This window comes from Chroicocephalus ridibundus, chromosome 2, assembly GCF_963924245.1.
Source record: "Chroicocephalus ridibundus chromosome 2, bChrRid1.1, whole genome shotgun sequence".
NCBI classification, from domain to species: Eukaryota; Metazoa; Chordata; class Aves; order Charadriiformes; family Laridae; genus Chroicocephalus; species Chroicocephalus ridibundus.
The window spans coordinates 46082215-46102398 of NC_086285.1; the positions used below are offsets into that span (position 1 = coordinate 46082215).

Consider the following 20184-nt stretch of genomic DNA (forward strand, 5'->3'; position numbering starts at 1 on the left):
TTCATCTCATCTTTTTAATTTCTATTTTTGTGTATGTTTTATAATGTGTTTAATGTATTAGTGCAGTAGTACACGTACATAATTTGTAAATAAATAAATTGAGGGTGAACGCTCAAATATTTTTTACTGATAGAGGTACCTATAAGTTTGGAGACCACTGTTCTAGCGAAGACAGACTAAGTTCCAAGCCCCACCAAAATCTTCTGTCTGTGTCACAACAGGAAGCTGCAGTAGCTATTTTATAATATTAAAGTCTGCGGTCAGAAAGGTCATGTCACATATCTTGAATAAATATTCATTGTGTTTTAGTAGTTAGTACAGGTTGAAAAAGATGCAAGTCATCCATTATAAAATGCTTTAACATCCCACTGACACTTCACTGAGCATCAACTTTCTGCAAACTTATTAGGAAGAATGATACAGATATGTAAATGAAGAGGCATAGGGAGGAAAGGGGTAAGAAAACCTGCCAGAACTATTAAAAAAAAGTAGAAGGTATTTTGTTGAACCAGCTCTTGGTTCTTCAGAGAATGAAATAATTCTGAAAATCTAAATTACTAAAATAAAAAAGTACATGATGTAACCCTGTTCAATGTGTTTGGAAATACACAAATATACCTATAGCTGTATTTACATCTCTAAAGTTTATTTATGCTATTAAGAGTTGTGACACTTCATATGGCAATACTTAATACATTTGCCTTTGTCCTGAGAATAGGTCATTCTTATAAAAGACAGCGATTTTGGTTTTTCTTCTTGATTTCACAAAGCTCAAATGTTCTTCTTTCAGAACTTTGACTTTAAATGTAAGCACTGTGGATTTTACTTCCACTAGAAAATGGCTTCTATTGAGCATTTTAACTGATTGTATTTGCACCTCGAGAAATTCTGAATACTGTAGCATATAAAATTAATATTCAGAAAACAGTATATGAATTTGGTTTTTTACCCCTTTTAAAACCTTTACAAAGAATAGGAATGAACAAAAAGCATTTATTACATCTTTATTTTACCTGCATCAGCAAAATCACAAAAAGGAACTCCTGGTCTGTCTGTCTCAGAATCTCTGGTTAGTATTTCAGCAATACATACAGACAATTTCTGAAGATCATTAAAATGTTCACATCCAGTTCTCGCATTAACATACAAAGCTCCCAGCTTCGTCCAATCACTATTTTCCCTGCAATGCTGTGAAGAAGGCAAGAGATAAGTGTAAGCAACCCTGCCTCCAGAACACCAAACAGAAAATATATTGAAATTCGCGAGATACAGCTGGGATAGACTTAAAGCAGAAAAAAGATGCAGATGAAACGCTGCTGCCAAGAACACCATGTTCGATATGGCACAGTTACATATTGCCTAACTTGCATGGACTGCTGATCACTTTTTTCCCCTCAAGAAATCAAAATTCTTTTTTGGTTTATGTCATGACCCCAATTGGGGAAGCTCATAACTTACTAATCCTATTTAAGAACTGGCATTCATCCAGTATTTTACTATCTTTTTTTTTCCACAATGCATGCCAAATTGATGGTTATTTTCTATATGAATTAGTCTTTTGCTTGCCAGATCACTGATGACTTTGGTGTTAAAGGAGTAAAAAAAAAATCAGTCCTGGTTCTTTCCTTCTTAAATTTTGGTCTCAGGATGTGTGCAGTAAGTGTGATAATACGTAAACTATATTATAAGCCTGCATAAGAAGTACTCTACCCTTGAATATGAAAGATGCAAGTGTCCGATTAAAGAATTGTTTATAATATTTTCTTATTCTTTAAAATACCTGCTTAGTGTTGCCAATTACAGCCTTTTACCATTGTGCCTTTTTATACTAGATGAATTCTATCTACTAAATAATTTTTTGGTGAGGAATGATGTACACTACCAATTGCAAGCACAACACATGTAAGGCATAGGAAAGAATTGCTTAAAATTATAAAATCTTTGAATTAGGTGAAAAACCAAGATAAAAGCTACAAGTATGTAAATTAATACTGATGTCACAGAAAAGTCAAAGACAGTTTTACCCTGCAAGTTAATCTTTCCCCAATATGGCTTTGCATAAAAATATTTTATCATAATCTCAATATACTTAACAATAAAGGCCACTAATTTTAAATGATATAGAAATTGCTATTTCTTGTAGGTTTAAAAGAAGTCATGGTTTAAGTATTCCAACAGGCTTGGAAGAATGCACATACTGTACCTGAATTTCAGCCACTGCCAAGTTGAAGTCAAAAAGCCAGTTCTTTTCAAAATGTCTTTCCTGAAATCTTCAATAAGAAAAAAATATTAACAGTTAATTTTAACACATCCTATTGGCCTAAACTATGCACTAGCAGAAGGTGTTCAAAAAATTATCATATATGAACTAATAACTGATGTGATTTTTGATCCTATTGACTACACACTATGCAAACCGTATACTGAAAACAGACGTTTACAATCATGCCAAGGGAAGTCAGTACGCATATTAAGGAAATAATTGAGCAGAGCTTTTTTCTCAGAAAATACTCCCTTGTCTCAGTAGAAATGTAACTGAAAAGGTATGAGTAAGACTTGCAATCCATTAAGTAAATGAAGAACTGTACTGTATGTATTTCTGACATAAAGGTGGAAAAAAAAAAAGTTAATTATATGAGAGAAAGCGCTTTTCAGCTTCACAATACTTTATTCTGATGCTGCCCCTGAAACAATGGGTGTATCCATCCAGTGTGCTGCTATCATGTAGATACATAACCTACACACAAATGAGCAAACACTTGTAGCACAGCTGCTGTGTCTTCATCGATACAGACCGTTTCTCAGTTTGTGCTGAAAACACATATATACTGAGGCAACCTGGAAGGGGTCATTCCTTTGTGAACCAGATTCCTGATGTGAAAAGTGATAAAAATTACCTCCAACACGTGTGTTAAGTTGCACTGGAAAAACACCGAGATCCGTGGCTGAAAGGTCCTCTATGGGAAAAGTATGAAAAGCAGCAAATAATTTCTACAGTGCTTTCACTTGAAACAGCAATGGCTTGTTTTCACATAGTAGATGCTGCATATTTGGTTTCCTCTAAGAATCAAAGGTTGCTTTATGAATCACAAATTTAGTTTCTCAACTTGTGTGTGCACGTATGATGCAGATGATACAAAAAAAAAAAAATGGATCACAGTCTTGTGCAAATGATGGAGAGACATCAACAGTTTTGGACCAGATCTGGGCTGTGATTTCACATTTTGCCCAGCATAATCCATCAGTACGTAAAAAATGAGCCTCCTCCCCAGTTGTGTTAGCACAAGGATTTACGCAGTTGCACAGTAAATGAAACTAGAAAACTACTTCACATTATAACTAATCCTCTTATTGCCTAGAAAGGTTGTTTATTGCAGAAGTACTGTTTGCTTATGCAGGACTAAATGATACATTAAACCATGGTGTTTCTAATTTGATTATAGTTATATAAACTTGTGGCACAGCTGGGAACAGATTGTACAATGATGATCACTATATAAAAAACTAATAATAACTGCTGTCAGAATCTAAGTTTCAACTTAACAATCCTTGATCTTTGAAGCACAGTACTTTTGACTGACAGTACTTTAAAATACGACTACGCATGATATGATAGTATTTTCATCCAAAACACTAAATTTGCATTTTCTAATTGCCTTTTAAAGTTTTTACATAAATTCATAGAAATGGAACCTGAAGCAGGAACTGTACAGATATAATTACAAAATAGCTCCTTAAAGACATACCTGGATTTTACGTTCAAAACAGTATTTATTTCCTGACTGGAAACTTGTAATTGGTGAAGGAACTTAATAATACAGTCAAAATGTTCAAACTCAAGGAACAAACCAGCATCAGTGAGCTGTAATATCAAACAGGGGGAAGACAAGTAAGCATACAAAAAATTGTGATCACTTACGTATTTCCAGAGGCAAGTGGCAAATGACAGTGGGAAAAACATGTCACAGGGAATCTCAGTCAAAAAACAAGGGATAAGCGGAAACCCGTACCACAAATTCAGCTAGTCACAATAAAACTTTTAAAAAATACTACTGAAATAATATTAAAGCGATATGTTTGAGTTTTAAAACAGGTAAGGAATTTCAGAAATTCCAACAAGTAAGCAGTAGTACAATCAAACTCATACCTTACAAAAGGTACTGATTAACGTAGGCACAGCATCTCTTCTATTCAAAGAAGCCACATGCTCAAAAAGTTTCAGAAGAACATCTACAGCTGGCTAATTTAGACAGAAAAGCACAATCAGTTTTGCAACTCTATTCAATTAGAAAGCTTAAGAGTTTTTACAATAGGAGCTTTTGATTTGCTCCTTTTTTCCCCCCCAAGATTTGAGTAACAGAGTAAAACCAAATTTATTACTACAAATGGCATAGCATTCAAAAAACTAAGAAACCATGGATCAAAGATTTAAAAAAATATTACAAGGTCACCTACCAGTGTATTGATTTGTACAGTTACATTCAATATCTGAAATACTTCCTGCAACAAACAGTTCTCGAGCAAAGAAATGAGAAGATCATTCAGCACTTGAGAAGCAAAATCCACACCAGGAGTAACTTCTCTGTAATATTTCACAAATATTTGGACTGAAAAAGCAATTATATTAATTTCACTTTGGGGTAACTGATGCTAACTAGTTAGACAAGTTATTTCCTTAAATTTTAAATGCAGCGTAACAACTCTTAATTATCCAGGATATTATGGGACAGGGATATGGAGAAAAATGGGTAAAAGGATCCAGTTTGAATACAGTGTTAACCTTACTAGATCCAGACTGACTCATGTCTCTGAGCTGAACACCATAAGCCCTATAGGTTTCAAGAAAGTTTAGCTGACTTGGTGCAGCCCAAGAAAAATCAACAAAACCATGTTAGATTTGGTAAGCGCATCAAGGCCTTTCCAGACACGAAGCTCTACAAAGTGAAATGCAGCAATTTGACGGTGGATTGTCTTGCAATCTGTTGCAGTGCCAGCCTTGGCAGACACGTACTGTATCTGCAATACAATGCTCAGTATTTCAGCATGGGAACATTACTACACATGGTGCAACTGGATCCCACGCTCACATTGTGCTACACTCTAATAAGCTTTCAAAAACTTCAGACTGCTCAGGACAGGTACAAAAGGAATGACTGTCCAGAGCTCTTTCCGACTGAACACAAAAGCTCAGATGGATGCGAATCAACTACAGTCCCTAAAATGTGTTAATCATAATTGTCTGCATACATGGTAATGTGAAAGGACTAAACTACAGCTGTCTGGGTGCTGTAACAGCACTTCATTTCAAGATCTTAATTCTAATGTTCTTGGATTTGTGATGTTTGGCCAGGGTGTTCAAAAGTGCCCTAAAAAATTTTGGTTCTGTTAAACCTCCCCCCTGTCCCAGTTACTCATTTCTACTCTCAAGTCTAGTTCCATTCAGGCTAAGTTCATTTTCCGTGGAAGTAGGATTTATAACAACCTCCTGAGATAACTGTGTATCTAAATACCTAGCCTTACTGGGAAACTGGAACATGAAAACACATGGACTAGATGTATTCCTTCGAAATCAGAACTTCCTATTCACTGTTCAAGTAGCACCCATTTCTCTCCTGACAGGCTATTTAATTTGCTTTAAATAAGCTAAGTGTCAACGATACATCAAAAGCTATTACTATATCATACCTGCACGTTTTAGAAGGCCTGATTCTTTGATACTAATATATGTCCTAAGTATTGCCATGCAAATCTAGAAAAAGAGGAAAAAAAATCCATAATAAAATGTTACCTCAGTTTATGCCAAACAAAAGAACTACGCAAAAACATAAGGAAACAAGCTTTACATTGCTTGTATTTAACCCATACATACTGATAAATGGTATAAGAAGGTAGCTGGCTCTCTAGGCAAAGGCACTGTCATTAGGACAGCAGAAAATTAATGTAGATGAAATGTTTGGTAAAGGAGATGCTGGGGCCACAACTGCACACATATGTGTGCATATACTCATAGCAAATGAAAAAAAGAATTTGAAAATACAGTTACTTCAGAACTAGTGTAAAAGTGGCAGACTGTAAACAAACAGAAAAAGGGAAACAAAAAGGTGAAAGTGAAAAGACGATAAAAATTACATGAACGTACCAACTAAGAAGTCAAAAAATAATCTAGAAATGAAGTTGGTAACACTGATTGTCACAAAGAATTACTTATAATGACATAGAAGAAAAAATTCAGAACTAACTCAATGTAACGAACCATTTCACCCCAGACCCACTTGGTTAAAAAAAAATAAAAATCGACACCTAGGTATTTTAATACGTTATTTGGTGTTGGAACATTCTTATCTTAACATCTTAAGCCGTCAACTTTGTGATACTTACACACTTTGCTCCATCTCTGCAGATGAAGAAATAAAGACTACTGAGATTAAATCTTAGAATTCTAAGTTAGGAAAAAAACCACCCACCCCTTTCAGATACCCTTTGTCACTTATGGAACATTTACAGTCTTTCTGCACACAATGTAAATGGGTCATATTTAATACTATTTTGTGAAATAATGAAAAAAAATCAAGAGACAGAAAACGCCCTAAATTAGTAGTCATGTTATTACAGAATTGAGTTGCGTTTATTTTTACATGCAACTTCAAAATTAAACAGGATACACTCATGGATTTTGTTACACAGCAAATGAATCAATCAAAGGAGAAGATACTGGCTTCTGGCCAAGACCTCTTCCTTTTTTTTATACCATTAACCTGTTCAGATCAAAGAACACAAAAATTGTACATGTAAGTTTGATGAATAAAAATAAAGCTTATTGGTTTTATTTTGAAACAGTGTCATAATGTTGTTGATATGATAGTCTATGATAGACCTTTCAGAAAATCATGCTGCATCTTTGATCATTTATACGCAGTGTCACTTGGCAATGGGTTAACTCATTTAATCCAAATCTACAATCCCAGGTGGCTGAGGGCATTTCCAAAACAAACTTTAGCACATGCTTACAGTATGTAAATTAGTTTGCTTTCTGTTGGAATCTGTTTTCCTCCTTCTTTGGACTGACTCCCAAAAAAAGCCAAGATTGCATCTGGAGCTCTGACTGTTCCAAGTATTAGTGAAATTGCTCGGAAAATCCAGTTGTAGTAGTATTTAACCATGGGACACGTTACATTACATTCATAAAGGAAACTGAATGTGTTACTCATTTAAGCTTCTAGGAGGCTTCAGTTGATTTAGTTGTTCCAATTTTAAAATGTGTAACTGAACCTACAGACCATGTAAAAGTGTAAGAATCTCTAAATTTTGAGTTAACCATAATAGATTTTGAATGAAGGTACATGAAAGAGACAATTCCCATTTCCAAAAGGTTGCAGAGATCAGACTATTTTGTCACCTATCAGTTGATTCCACAACTCATTTAACACAATTAAAAAAAAACACATGTAACAATGAGTATTTTATACAAGCAACCAAATGCCCAGTAAAACACAGTTCTACTACAGTAATATAGAAGTGCTTAAATCAGAACAAACACCAGAATTTACAAAATCCTTCAGCATCTCCCAGTTAGCGTGCACTCTGATGTTTAATAAGGGGGAAGACCCCATGCTGCAGCCCTTCGCTCAGTGAGATCAAAACCAGGACCCTTTTTACAAGAGTCTGTTTACGAACCATGGGTCATCCTTGAATGTTTATGAATCCCATGGCCATCCATATTAAATGTGGCTGAAACTGACCAACAGGTTCAAAAATTATTTAAAGGTGGCTAAAGACAGTGCAAGGACGCTGCAACTTCAAGTCTCATTTCTTTAGGAAGCCAGATTAAAAAAACCACAAAACCCAAAAAAACTCAACAAAAGCATACACCCAAGGCCCTGAAGTTGCAAGACAACATTAATGAAGACAGAAATCTTCCTATTTTATATTTTGTTTGTTTCCAGTTAGAGGTTCATAAGATCAAGGAAAAAAAAAAAAGAGTGGAAGAAGTCACAAAAAGTAAACGCTTCTTTAGTGGATACAAGTACAAAAAACTTAATGAGTAAGGTGCACAAGGCTAAAATAAAATCAGAGAGAGAAATACAGTTTGCATAAAGACATGTTTTCAAAGCACTTATCTAACTGTGCAATTTATTATCTGTGCTACAGTCTGAAGTGTCATTCAAGCCAAACTGAATGTCCTGTGATTTCAATTTATGCCCACTGTCTCTTGTCCTTTCACCGGGCACCACTGAGAAGAGTCCTCCTTCATCTTCTTTACGCCTCCCCCCTCCATCAGATACTGAGACACATTGTTAAGATCCTTCCCCCTTGAAAAACTTTAGGGAGTATTTATAACACAGTCTTTAATTGTTTTGTTTACTTTGCCTAATACAAAAGAGATTTCACTGTTTGAAATTAAAGGCATCTTTTTAAAAGAAATAAACCCCAGTAACTTGTAGAACTTGCTGAGCTCAAGAGTATTGTGATTTTCAAAACATATGATGTTTTTATGAATTAAATCAATTCTGTGTTCTGTGATCAACCACAAACTGTGGAGAGTGTTAAATCCTAGTAAGTTATGCCTTAAAGCATCAGCCAGTTACTTAATGAAAAGGAAGGAATATCCATTATGGGGAAAAGCATTTATCTTCAAAAATTCGGCTAACGATCATCACCGAAAACATAGTACTAAGCAAGTGGACCACCACCAGTCTGCGTAACAGTTCCTAAAGGGATTTATTTCGCCTATATTTGACAACATGACTTTGTTGCTGCTTTACCTGTCTTCCATTTATGTACTTTGGTGCCACCATGAGGTGCTTGGTCTATTATAATTTTTAAATGGAGAGTTCTAAAAAAATAAATAAATACACAAACAAACAAAACTCAAAGTATACTTCCAGACTACCACAAAAGCTAGGCTAGGTTTGATGGGCAGAACAGTAAGTGTGCTGGAGTGCTGCACCACAAGTAAAATCAAATGGAATGGATTTTTAATAGTTGTAGGCAAATAATTTAATTCTTTAATTTGTCTCTATATAATGAAGCACTACAAACCATGTTCATTCATACAAACTAGCTGAAAATTACTGATACTCATTATAGCCTGCCAAAGATATTTCACAATTAAGGAAAAGGGAAAACGTCCCATGCAAAATTACTCTCAAATAATCTTAGTATTTTTAAGGTGTCATACAGATTTTCAAAGGGGTTACAAAGCATTAGAAAAAAACCCACAGCTCTTTTTGAGACATAAAAAGGACAAGAGAAAACATTAAGAAAAATAAAACCCAATTACACTGATGTATTTTAAAAGTTTGGACACAGTATATTCAAAATATCAAGGAGATGGATGAGCTCCTTTAGATGCTACCTTTTTTTTTTTAATAGTATTTACATCTAACAGGTTCACCATAGGTTATTTTTCACATTTTGATTCTGTAATTTCTTACTTAGTGACACCAATGATAAAATTGTGCTCATACCAATAAGATGGTAGATAAGAAATAAACCTTGTAAGACCTGATGAGGACAAGTTTAGGCATTTGTCTTTGGTTGGTTGTTTTAATGTTTTTTGTTTTTGTTTTTTTTACTTCCAAGTGTTTTAAAGAACCACATAAGTCTTGGTTTCATACAGCCAATTCCAAAACTGTATTACATGACAGCACAATTATCTTGCCTTGCACAGTTTTTAGAAGTATTACAGACTCATAGTTTCTGTGTTAAATGGTTTGAAAACACATCTGTTTCGTCCACCACTGGAAATGTATTTTTTCTTGCAAATATTACGAGAATTGTCACTCCATTTAAGGAGATTACAGCATCTTTAACCAAACATGCCCCTGTTGCATAAAACTTGCAGAAAGTAATACACCATAGATGGCTTTTGATTTAAGAATACATACAAAGTCTGTGTTTGCTTACAGGTCTCTGCTGCTTGGGATAGAAATGTCAGAATCTCCCCATTCTACTACTACTCTATGCAGCCTGATTCTTGCTCTTTTGCTGATGTCTGTTTTCTTAAAAAGTCTACTAGTTCAAAATTCTACCATTTTTTAAGAAAAGAATTTTAAAAGACCTTGAGAGGAAGAATTTCTGGACATTTTTTTGATCCATCAGTCTCTGAAATTTATTCTCTTTCCATATATAAATGAACAAAGGAGAGGTCATTTTGTATTTAAAAAGCGTTCATGTTTACAATCTGTTCCTTTCGTCAATAAATCTCTTTACCTTTTCATCTCCCTGTTCAGGAACATGCCAAAACCAACATTTTGCTCTTTCACACCCACGCAAAGTCATGAAATAAAATCTGCAATATTTACGGGGCAATTCAATCGTCTCGAGGATCCGTTGGACTGAATGAGAAGCCTAAAACAAAACAAAATAAAAACAAACACAAAAAACCTAACAGAGTATTTTTTGAAAGCAAACATGCTCTTTTTTTGTGAATTTCAAAATACCCACAAATTATAAACATAAGCAAAAATTACATGATCTACAGTTCAACCTTTGAAACAACGCTCATCTCTATACTATATTTGCAGCATTTCAAAGCAGACCAGATCAATCCCTTGTCATGTCGTGTTAATGTCTAACACAACAAAAATCTGTCTTGAAGACCACGGACAGAGAGAATGCGAGAACTGATAAATGAGCCAGACAATGAGTAGAGAAGAGGAAGAAAGGTGACAAATTCCTGCATGGTTCTGGGTTAACAGTCTGAGAATTCTGGGGCGTCAATTTCCTTTGCCCTTTTTTAGTCCCCAGCATAATGGATAATGCAGTCTGTCTTAAATATGTGAAACCTTGTCTGCTTTTCAGTTTTACAAAAACAATAAAGCAAAAAGCATCATTTGATTTTGCTTAAGCTGGAAATAGAAATCAACAAAGCTCCATTGTGAACAGCTGTCCCCTCATTACTGATTTTGTTTTCAGAAATTGTATTTATTCAGTGGTAATATCTTCATAGGAGTAGAAATGTAAACATACATAGATTGATAATTTCTGACTATATATATGGAGAATTGTTTGAATAACCATAACAAAATTAGCGCCAAAGGATCAGTAATCATTAAGGATTTAACAACTCACAACTGCATTTTTTTCCATCTTCCATGTCTCAAAATCTCCGTGATTTTGTAATGGCAGTAAAGAACTTTTTACTGAAAATCTGTAATCTAAAAATTAGAATGAGGGCAATAAATGGTTCATGTAATAAAACGAATCATACTGAAATCATTCTCGTTTATCTTATTTTCCTTTATAGTTCCTTCAAGTCACAGCAATGATTAATGAAAATTTGATTAATACAATCTAAAGCCAGTAATTTAAGTTACAGCTTTCTTAATTATCTTAAGACTGAGACTTTACACAAACTTCAAGAGTAAGCACGTTTAAATCAAAAACTTCATTACTTTATCCAAGGTTTCTAATCTAACTTACAGAGACAAGAAAAGAAATGTAATAAAAATAACCCAAACTTTTAATTTTAAAAGGAGCCCCCCCCCAACTTTATCAGCAATCTCTGCATTCCCACATCACTAGCCACCAATTTAAACTATTCTTCCAGAATTAAAATATAAAACCTTTCATACCCTATGTTTTAAGCAGTGCATTATCAAGCTAAAGCCCAATGTCAGTTACTGGTTTCTTAACCATGAAACTTTGTTTTAGAACTTTAATTATTATTGATAACAGATTTCTTCCTCTGAAAAATGAATAGTGGAACATAAAAGTTCAAATTTTCTACTCCATAAAGACCGGCAATATAATTTGAAACTAAGTAAAAACCTCTGCCACTGTTCTCAATTCAGGAGATCCATGTTTATTAACATCCATATTAACCAGTAATTCTAAAAACACTAATTCCCAAAACAGCTGTTGTAATGCACTGTCTATCCAAAAGTAATCAATTTGTATCATCAGCAAGTCTGCAGATGACATGAAGCTAAGCGGGAGTGTTGATCTGCATGAGGATAGGGAGGCTCTACAGAGAGACTTGGATAGATTGGACCGATGGGCCAATGCTAATGGAATGAGCTTCAACAAGGCCAAGTGCCAGGTCCTGCACTTGCGCCACAACAACCCCACACATCGCTCCAGGCCTGGGGAAGTGTGGCTGGAGAGCTGCCTGGCAGAAAAGGACCTGGGGGTTCTAATTGAGAAGCAGCTCAATATGAGCCAGCAGCGTGCCCAGGTGGCCAAGAAAGCCAATGGCATCCTGGCTTGTATTAGAAATAGTGTGACCAGCAGAAGTAGGGAGGTGATTGTCCCCCTGTACTCGGCACTGGTGAGGCCACACCTTGAGTATTGTGTCCAGTTTTGGGCACCTCAATACGAGAGAGATATCGAGGTGCTGGAGCGAGTGCAGAGGAGGGCAACGAAGCTGGTGAAGGGCCTGCAGAATAAATCTTATGAGGAGCGATTGAAGGAGCTGGGACTGTTTAGTTTTAAGAAGAGGAGGCTGAGGGGAGACCTCATCACTCTCTACAACTACTTGAAAGGACACTGTAGAGAGGTTGCTGCTGGTCTCTTCTCACAGGTAATTAGCGATAGAACAAGAGGGAATGGGTTCAAGCTGCAGCAGGGTAGGTTTAGGCTGGACATTAGGAAAAAATTCTTCACAGAAAGAGTGGTCAGACACTGGAATAGGCTGCCCAGGGAGGTGGTGGAGTCACCATCCCTGAATGTGTTTAAGACTCATTTAGATGCGGTGTTAAGGGATATGGTGTAAGGGAGAACTTTGTAGAGTGGAGTTGATGGTTGGACTTGATGATCCCAAGGGTCTTTTCCAACCTAAATGATTCTATGATTTCTGGTTCTCTCTATCTTGTATGCGAAATAAAACAATGCATTTATGTACAGCTAAATGTCGAAGTTGTTATGTACGGAAAAAAAGAGAAGGAAACTTTGACCACAGTTCCATTACATTATGATTTCTCTGGTGGCAGAGACACTTAAGAGGTACCTGTCCCAGGTGTGAAATATACCAGGTCAAAATGAAGTGCTGCTTATTAAATCTAGATCATTTCCTTGATCCAGTCTAGTGAATGCCTCACAAACATGTGAACTGGCATAAAGAACAAGTTCTGACCTTTGGCAAGGTGGGAAAATCCCTTAGCCAAGTTTTGCCAACAGATAACAAGCAAATCTGCAGTCATATATGTTCTCTGACCACAAATAAAGAAAAAAAAGTTACTTGCCAATAACATGTCTCAAACACTATCCGTCAAAATACTAAGAATGCAGACATTGCTGTACCATTAAAGAATCTGAAAACCATACATACCAAGCTAGAATGATTGCTATTTGACCCTACCTAATAGGATTCTGCTAAAAAATCCAACCCAATCAACCTCGCTAACCTATCATATGAGAGCTTGCATTTTTGCTTCTGTGTATGCAAACTAAAACAAATACCAGCCAATGCCTTCAGGAACTGAAGAAATTCCTTATGATTTTGTGTAAATAAAACACACATAAAAATAAATTCTGAAGGGTTCACCAATACAGCATACGATACCATTTGTCCGGGGTTTCGTCACTGTAGTTTCACTAAGGACATTTACTTTTGGGGCATGCAATGGCAATCGTGGTAGCAATTCACAGTTCACAAGATCTTTGTATTTAGAGTCACTGTTGAGTATCAAAAAACAAAAAGTTGTTTAAACAAATTAAACAGGTGCCTCTCCCATATACTAAACACCTAAAAAGGAGGATTAAGTGTATAAAAGAATTTTTTTAACAACTTATACAACACTTAAAAACTTGCTGTAAGTTTAAATAGCTAGTAGTCCCAAAAACTTTACTTTCGTTACTCTCATTGCCTGTTCCAATGTGATTATGATTTTAGCTGAGATTATTCTGTTCTAAAGTGTAACTATATGAAATTCAATAAATAAGTAGAAAAAGCAGCCATGAACCACTTCTATTTTTGTTCCACCATGCTGACAGGAAGACTGAGATGATTTCTGTCACCTCTGAAGAAGTATCTACTTTTCAGTAGTCTTTTATGTAATATCTGCCAAAGAAGTAATCCACAAAGCTTTTGAAATTACATTTGAAGAGCCAAGTGTTTTCTTTCCTAGTAACCGACTCTACGTGGCAGAAGATTTAGGTGATTTCAAAGGAACTCCAATTAAAGACACTTCTGCCTTTAACTACTTCCAAATATGTACATTGCAGGTAATTAAACTACTAAACTATGATGTTTTCCAAAATAAGCTACAAGTATCAGTAGCAAAATATTTAGTGATCTCTTTCTTATTTGTAAATAAAGCCACAAAAAAAAATAAACCCCTTTCATGAGCTCCTCCTTCCCTCCCCCCTTCAATTAAGAATCTAGGTTCAGTACAAAGGGCACTTCAGCCTGCTTGCTGTTTGGAGACAGAGAGAGACTTGCTATCCCCTACGAGGGGCACATTCTAGCTATTTAATACTTCTCATAGCCACGATAATTCAAATCTTTCCTAAATTGCAGGCTGCTTTTTACACAGTTCGAAATAAAAATGCTATGGCAGAGACGAATAAATTATCTCTAATAAATCCACACTCTTCAAAATGAATATTTATTTTTATTCTAGTCAATGTATTGTATTGGTCTCCAGAGAAAAAAAATTTGAAGATCTAGTTATTCTGAATTTTCAAGTTACCATGTAAAATTTTTTTTATGCTTCCTTGTGATGCCAGCCTCAGATCTGGCACAACAGGATTTTCATAGTAGCTTACCTTCAGGATAACAATCTCAGCTTTTTTTTTAATCTAGACATGAAACTACACACCATTTTGCCAGGAACTGTAAACTATATAGCTCTACAATCAATTTATTTTTTTTAAATAACAGCATCACTAGAAGCGGAGTTTGCTAAATTAGAACTCTAGGCAATCCTGCTTTAGCAGGGGAGTTGGACTAGATGATCTCTAGAGGTCCCTTCCAACTCTGAAAAATTCCATGATTCTGTGAACAGTAACTGTGTTTTCTTCTTGATGAAACTTTGCAATGGTAATATTTTTGAGTAAAACTAGAGAAAATAGTTTGACTCCAAATGAAAGAATAAATGCCTCTTCTCTAATCACAGAGTGTGCTGCATTTCAACTAAGGAAGTAATGCAGTATCGCTTGCACAAACATTTTATACAGCATAATCTACTTATTCTATAGCATAAAGAACTATTTATGCTACGAAGATAAATTTAAATGGGTATTTTACCAGGAGGAGGAGCTTGGAGCTCTCTAGTGGATTAATGAAAAGATGCAATATTCTCCGTTTAACAGAATTCTGGTACACTTCAAGTCTGTCACAGAACTGTGACCAGTACTGGAAAAAAGCAATACCCTCTTCTATGCCAGCTAAGGTTTCTTGATTATTGTGAAAATGACTCTGAAATATCAGTTGTTTCTCTTCTAATTACTTAAGTATTTCATCAGTTAAGTATACTTTTTCTACAAAGTTTTATTCTGCTTCTGTTTTGGGCTGATGTTGAAAGTAAGTTTCTTCATTTGACATTTTAAGTCATATGTACAATAAACACTGTAAGCACAGCTTGAAGCTAGCAGAACAGTAAAACACATGCTTAATTCCACATGGCATGTTTTTAAGCAACTTTTTCTACTGCTGTTCAAATATTTGTCAGCCTGAATTTGAATGAGATCTTTCAATTCTTTCATTGGTTTAGAAAGTCCTGAGAGGCAGAAAAGAAAGCTTAAAGTTTCATGGATTATTTTTTTTTTTTTTAAGTTCTGGTAAATGCTGTTGTGGCTGGAAATGTATCTTATGCTATACCCACACTGAGATGCCAAGGTGAGACACTGGCATAAAGTGGATATATTTTGTCACCAGCCAGAGGACAAAATAACCTCTATTGTCCTGTCAGGCTATGACTATACTTGTACTTTGCACAGCGAAATTATATTATTTCACGTATTTATTTTCTTCATCACATAGTCACAATAACATAGAAAAATTGAAAATGGTGATGGTGTTTCGGTAAAAACATCACATTTCATTTGTACAGTAACTGGGGAACATCACAGGTTACATGAAGGACACAGTATATATACCTTTTTTCAGCTTCACCCTTTTTTTCTTGTTTAACAGCAGGCACTCCATCTGCAAACCTGTACTGTGAAGATATTTAAAACGTACTTTCAGACACAGCGAAGCACTACTAAGCCTTTTATGCTTTACACTACAGACTTAAAACTGTTAGTGATGGTTGGAGGGTGTGACATATAGTCTTGACTGTAAAAACTGCAATTTGGACTGTAGGTTTACTCTTACACCATCTTTTTAAATGGACACACTGCCAATATACTCTGTGATCTTTAAAATTGTGATTTTTAATTGGAAAAAAAGTGACATGATTGTCTTCAATTCTCTTTGCTCCCACTGATAATCCCAGCAATTTTTAGGCCCACTGCCCTATTTTAACTGCACCTGACAGGTTTGTAGAAACCCGCAAAAGACATTCCACCGTTTAATGAACACATAAAGCTGTACTGAGGAGAAATCTAAGACTGTTGCTCAGCTGCAGAACATGGTGTATAGGTAAAAAAAATCCCCAAAGATATGGAGAAAAAAAGACAGCACCTACCATATTTACAGGTGAGAATCTGAGAGACTGATGTAGAATAAAGTCATGGAATCCTGGCTTTGTTTTGTCCATTATTCATGAAGTAACTTGAACTTCACATTGTATCACAAATTCACAATAGCCAAAGAATTAGACATGGATATGCTCTCATCGGATTTCCAAACTTCATTTGACTAGTTCCCCAAATATTTTTAGGGTTTTCTCCATGGTTAGTTTTAGTCCTTCTCACGGCATTATTAGTTGGAAAAGCCATCAAAAAAAACCCCCAACACCAAGTATCACCCTAAATGGTAGAATACTTGCAACAAGCGTTCTGCCATTCCACTCCCTCTCCAGGTCGGCACAGCTACTTTTCCAACCACATACAGGAATAGTTTTAGGGCTGTAGCATGTATTTTGTGTCTTAAGTTTGCGGTTTGGGTGACATTAGCTGTACGTATTTACTGTTGTCCAACACAGCACAGAAAAGGCAACATTAGGACACTATGAAGTAGCCCAAATGGGACTGACCTGGCAATACCGCAACAAGTACTACACCTCCAGTAACGTATACGATTTGACAGACCCTCTCTAAGAGGTCAGGGAACAAGAATGGCACTGTTCACTTTGTGAATCAGATGTTAGCAGCCCCAACCCCATTTGCTGAAGGGAATGTTTCTATTCTGCTTTTAAATAATTATTTTGCCATGGAAACTGATTCCCTACTGTTTGATTATCTTATCAATTACTTACCAGTTTTTAGCCATGTGAATTTTAGTTTAACTTATCCAGTTAAAACCATTATCCACTCTTGAAGTAGTGAAAAACAGTAAATGCTATCAGCAGCTATGTCTGAGTGGTGGTGAGATGTAAATTCTAATCCATTATCAAAGAAGTAAATGGTATAAAACTTCAGCAAGTCTTAAAAGACCTAGACATTATCTAGAGGAAGGAGGACAGGGAGATCAGAAAGGTCAGAAAAAGTCAGTGAGCAAGGAAATGGCTGAATGTTCCCTCTGAACTGTCATGAAGTCAGTATGTTAATGTTAATGCCCTTCTGCCCAAGCAATGAGCCACAGAATGATCCTCATTGGATGTAAGATGGCTCTGCGGCTCCCCAGCTTTCCAACACCACACCATCCTTCTGAGACTGTGTGGTGAGACGCATTTAACACCAACTTTTAAAACTAGGCATGTTATGTAAAAATGCCACATATGCACAGTAGTGATTTTAGGTGTTCACTGGAACAGTAATTTTCATGCAGTTAGTAATACAGAATTACTGTAACAACTGACATAAAATACCTTGTTTCATTTCAAATTTGCAGATGAATTATTAGTGACATGTTAAATATGTTCTGTCAAGTAAAACTTACATTGTCAATAGCACAGTAATCTATGAAATGCTAATATTCTTTTCATTATAGGAAATTAAAAATTTTATCGATAAAACAGCATTAGTAATTAAAATTATCCAATTGCATGGACTATCATTTCTTAAACTACTTAGTGACAGAAAGCATGGCTTCTCAGTACCTTTCTCTCCACGTCATAACTCTTTAGAAGTTCATCTAGTTCTCTCAGTTGCTCATCTTCAAGAAAGTCCTCAGTAACACCTCCCAAAGGACTGCTTCCTCTGGAGGAGTTGTGAGTTTTAATATCCGTAGCTGAAAACGTATGAACACATTACTTTACGTGTTTTCCATGCCACAAGGCAACAAAGCTTTAATTTCCCAAATATTACAAAGCCTTAATACTAATGACATTTAAGAACTCCTAGAACTTCCTAAATGTGAAATTTATATGTAAAATTACTTCACCTTTAAAGCATGAACCATTTCAAATAAATATTAAACTGAATCTGCAATTAAAATTCTGTCCAAGCTGCATGTTCTGTAATAGCCCCTGTAGAACAGTACAACAGGTTTATTTATTTAATATTGAATTCAATATTTTAGAGATAAATTCAGTTAATCTTTGTTATTAAAACACAGCCAAAGTTATGTATGGTAATTTGCTAAGCAAATAAAGACTTAGTCTTTGCTGGAGAAGGGGATATGCTAATCGTAATGACATGATGCAGCCCTGAACTAAATATAGACGGCTCTGAGAAACTCCAAATTCCTGTAATACAGTAAACTCAATGAGAATCTAGTGTCAGGAAATTTCAGCACCTTTTGCAGATGCCACAGGAAATGAACAGAACACCTGACTGCAGCTTTCTGAAGCAGCTGTTTATGTACAATAGAAGAGCTCTATACAGAAAAGAAATTCACTATTTCATTAGATCACATGAATGAATTTCAACTGCACTGCATTGTCCAGATACAGGAAGAAATAATCAGATTATTATTGGAAAGGCTTTTATCTTCTAGTCACTGGTTGCTGTATGATCATCAGTACAAGACACATCTGCGTGAAGACAATCTACATTAAGATTTCCACCTGAAAGATGAAGAGGACTGATGTCATCCAGAACACGTTAACTGTAGCGTTTGTTGCCCTTAGACTGTGAAACCACTGAGACAAGCAGCCATGAACTCACTACAGAACACAAGACACCAAAGCAGTAATACATATTTCTAAATAAATACATAAATTGACAGTAATCACAAAAACGAAGCACCTTTCTTTTGTTCTGTACGGGTCTTTAAAAAGTCATACATCAAACATAAGTTACCATACGCATATTAATTTAAGAGTGTGATGTGATCCTAAGTTTCTCACATGTGGGAAGAAGGACCTACTTAAACCTTTTTCTTTATTTTAAACATGACAAAAAGACCCAAAGACTTTCAGACTCAAAACTCGTTACAACATGAAGTAAACCAACAAACAGTCTAAGAAAATGCAGAAATTACTAAGTACTACAGGACTCACTTGCTCCCAGGTTTGTTTTCAATCATCTCAGTACTGCAGATGCCATAGCACCAGCCCCTCCGGCTCTTTACATCACCAGAGGCCTAACTGTGTACTTCTTCCCTACTCCTCCTCAGGGAACTTGTGTCTACTTCTTGGTGTCTGAGCTCTTAAACCCTCATTAGCTTTTATTTTGCCCTCTACTCACTGGAGCCTGAAACTTTCTCTCTCCCAAACAGTCACTATTCAATCCTTTTTCTCCAGGAGGCTACATCTTCCCAAATCACTCACTCTTTCTACATGAACATAATACACTAATACAAGAAAACAGCAGACGAGGTAGTGTCAGACACTTTTCCAGCCTGCAGCAAAATCAATACATACTGGCAGAGTGCCAGATACCAGGAAGAGAAACACTAAGAACCTTCAAAAAACAGACTTAGCACTCTGTGCCTTCGCCAGCGTGTCAGTAAAGGGCTTCTGTTCAAAGTCAAAATCCTCTTCCTCCAACCTATCTAAGAGAAACTTCCACATCAGACATACTTCACATAGTAGGTCTGTATGCAAGCTGTAGAAAACAAAACAAATCACATTCAGATGCTGCCAATTTGGACTGTTCTGCTTAAAACAGGAAGAAAAAACCACTAAGTCAGAAGTATCCTTCTCTAAAAAAACAGAAGCATCCTTAAAAAGCAAAACCATTTGTCAGAGGAATGGGCATAGCATACACAAAACCCAAAAGTACAACCTGGAAAAAAACCCTATTATAAAA

The 20184-nt window shown here is 35.8% G+C and overlaps 1 protein-coding gene across 1 annotated transcript in view; it reads right to left on the minus strand.

Moving 5' to 3' along the window:
• The window catches only part of TOPAZ1 (testis and ovary specific TOPAZ 1), a 41571-nt gene that overhangs the window by 11246 nt on the left and 10141 nt on the right, over positions 1–20184 (minus strand). Inside the window, exons 4-14 of the mRNA XM_063323918.1 lie at positions 18090–18220; positions 16042–16103; positions 13505–13617; positions 11074–11159; positions 10213–10350; positions 5686–5749; positions 4456–4607; positions 4148–4240; positions 3747–3862; positions 2204–2270; positions 1014–1188 (exon numbers count right to left, since the gene is read on the minus strand). Coding sequence (XP_063179988.1) covers positions 1014–1188; positions 2204–2270; positions 3747–3862; positions 4148–4240; positions 4456–4607; positions 5686–5749; positions 10213–10350; positions 11074–11159; positions 13505–13617; positions 16042–16103; positions 18090–18220 — 1197 coding nt within the window. The remainder of the gene's footprint in view (positions 1–1013; positions 1189–2203; positions 2271–3746; positions 3863–4147; positions 4241–4455; positions 4608–5685; positions 5750–10212; positions 10351–11073; positions 11160–13504; positions 13618–16041; positions 16104–18089; positions 18221–20184) is intronic.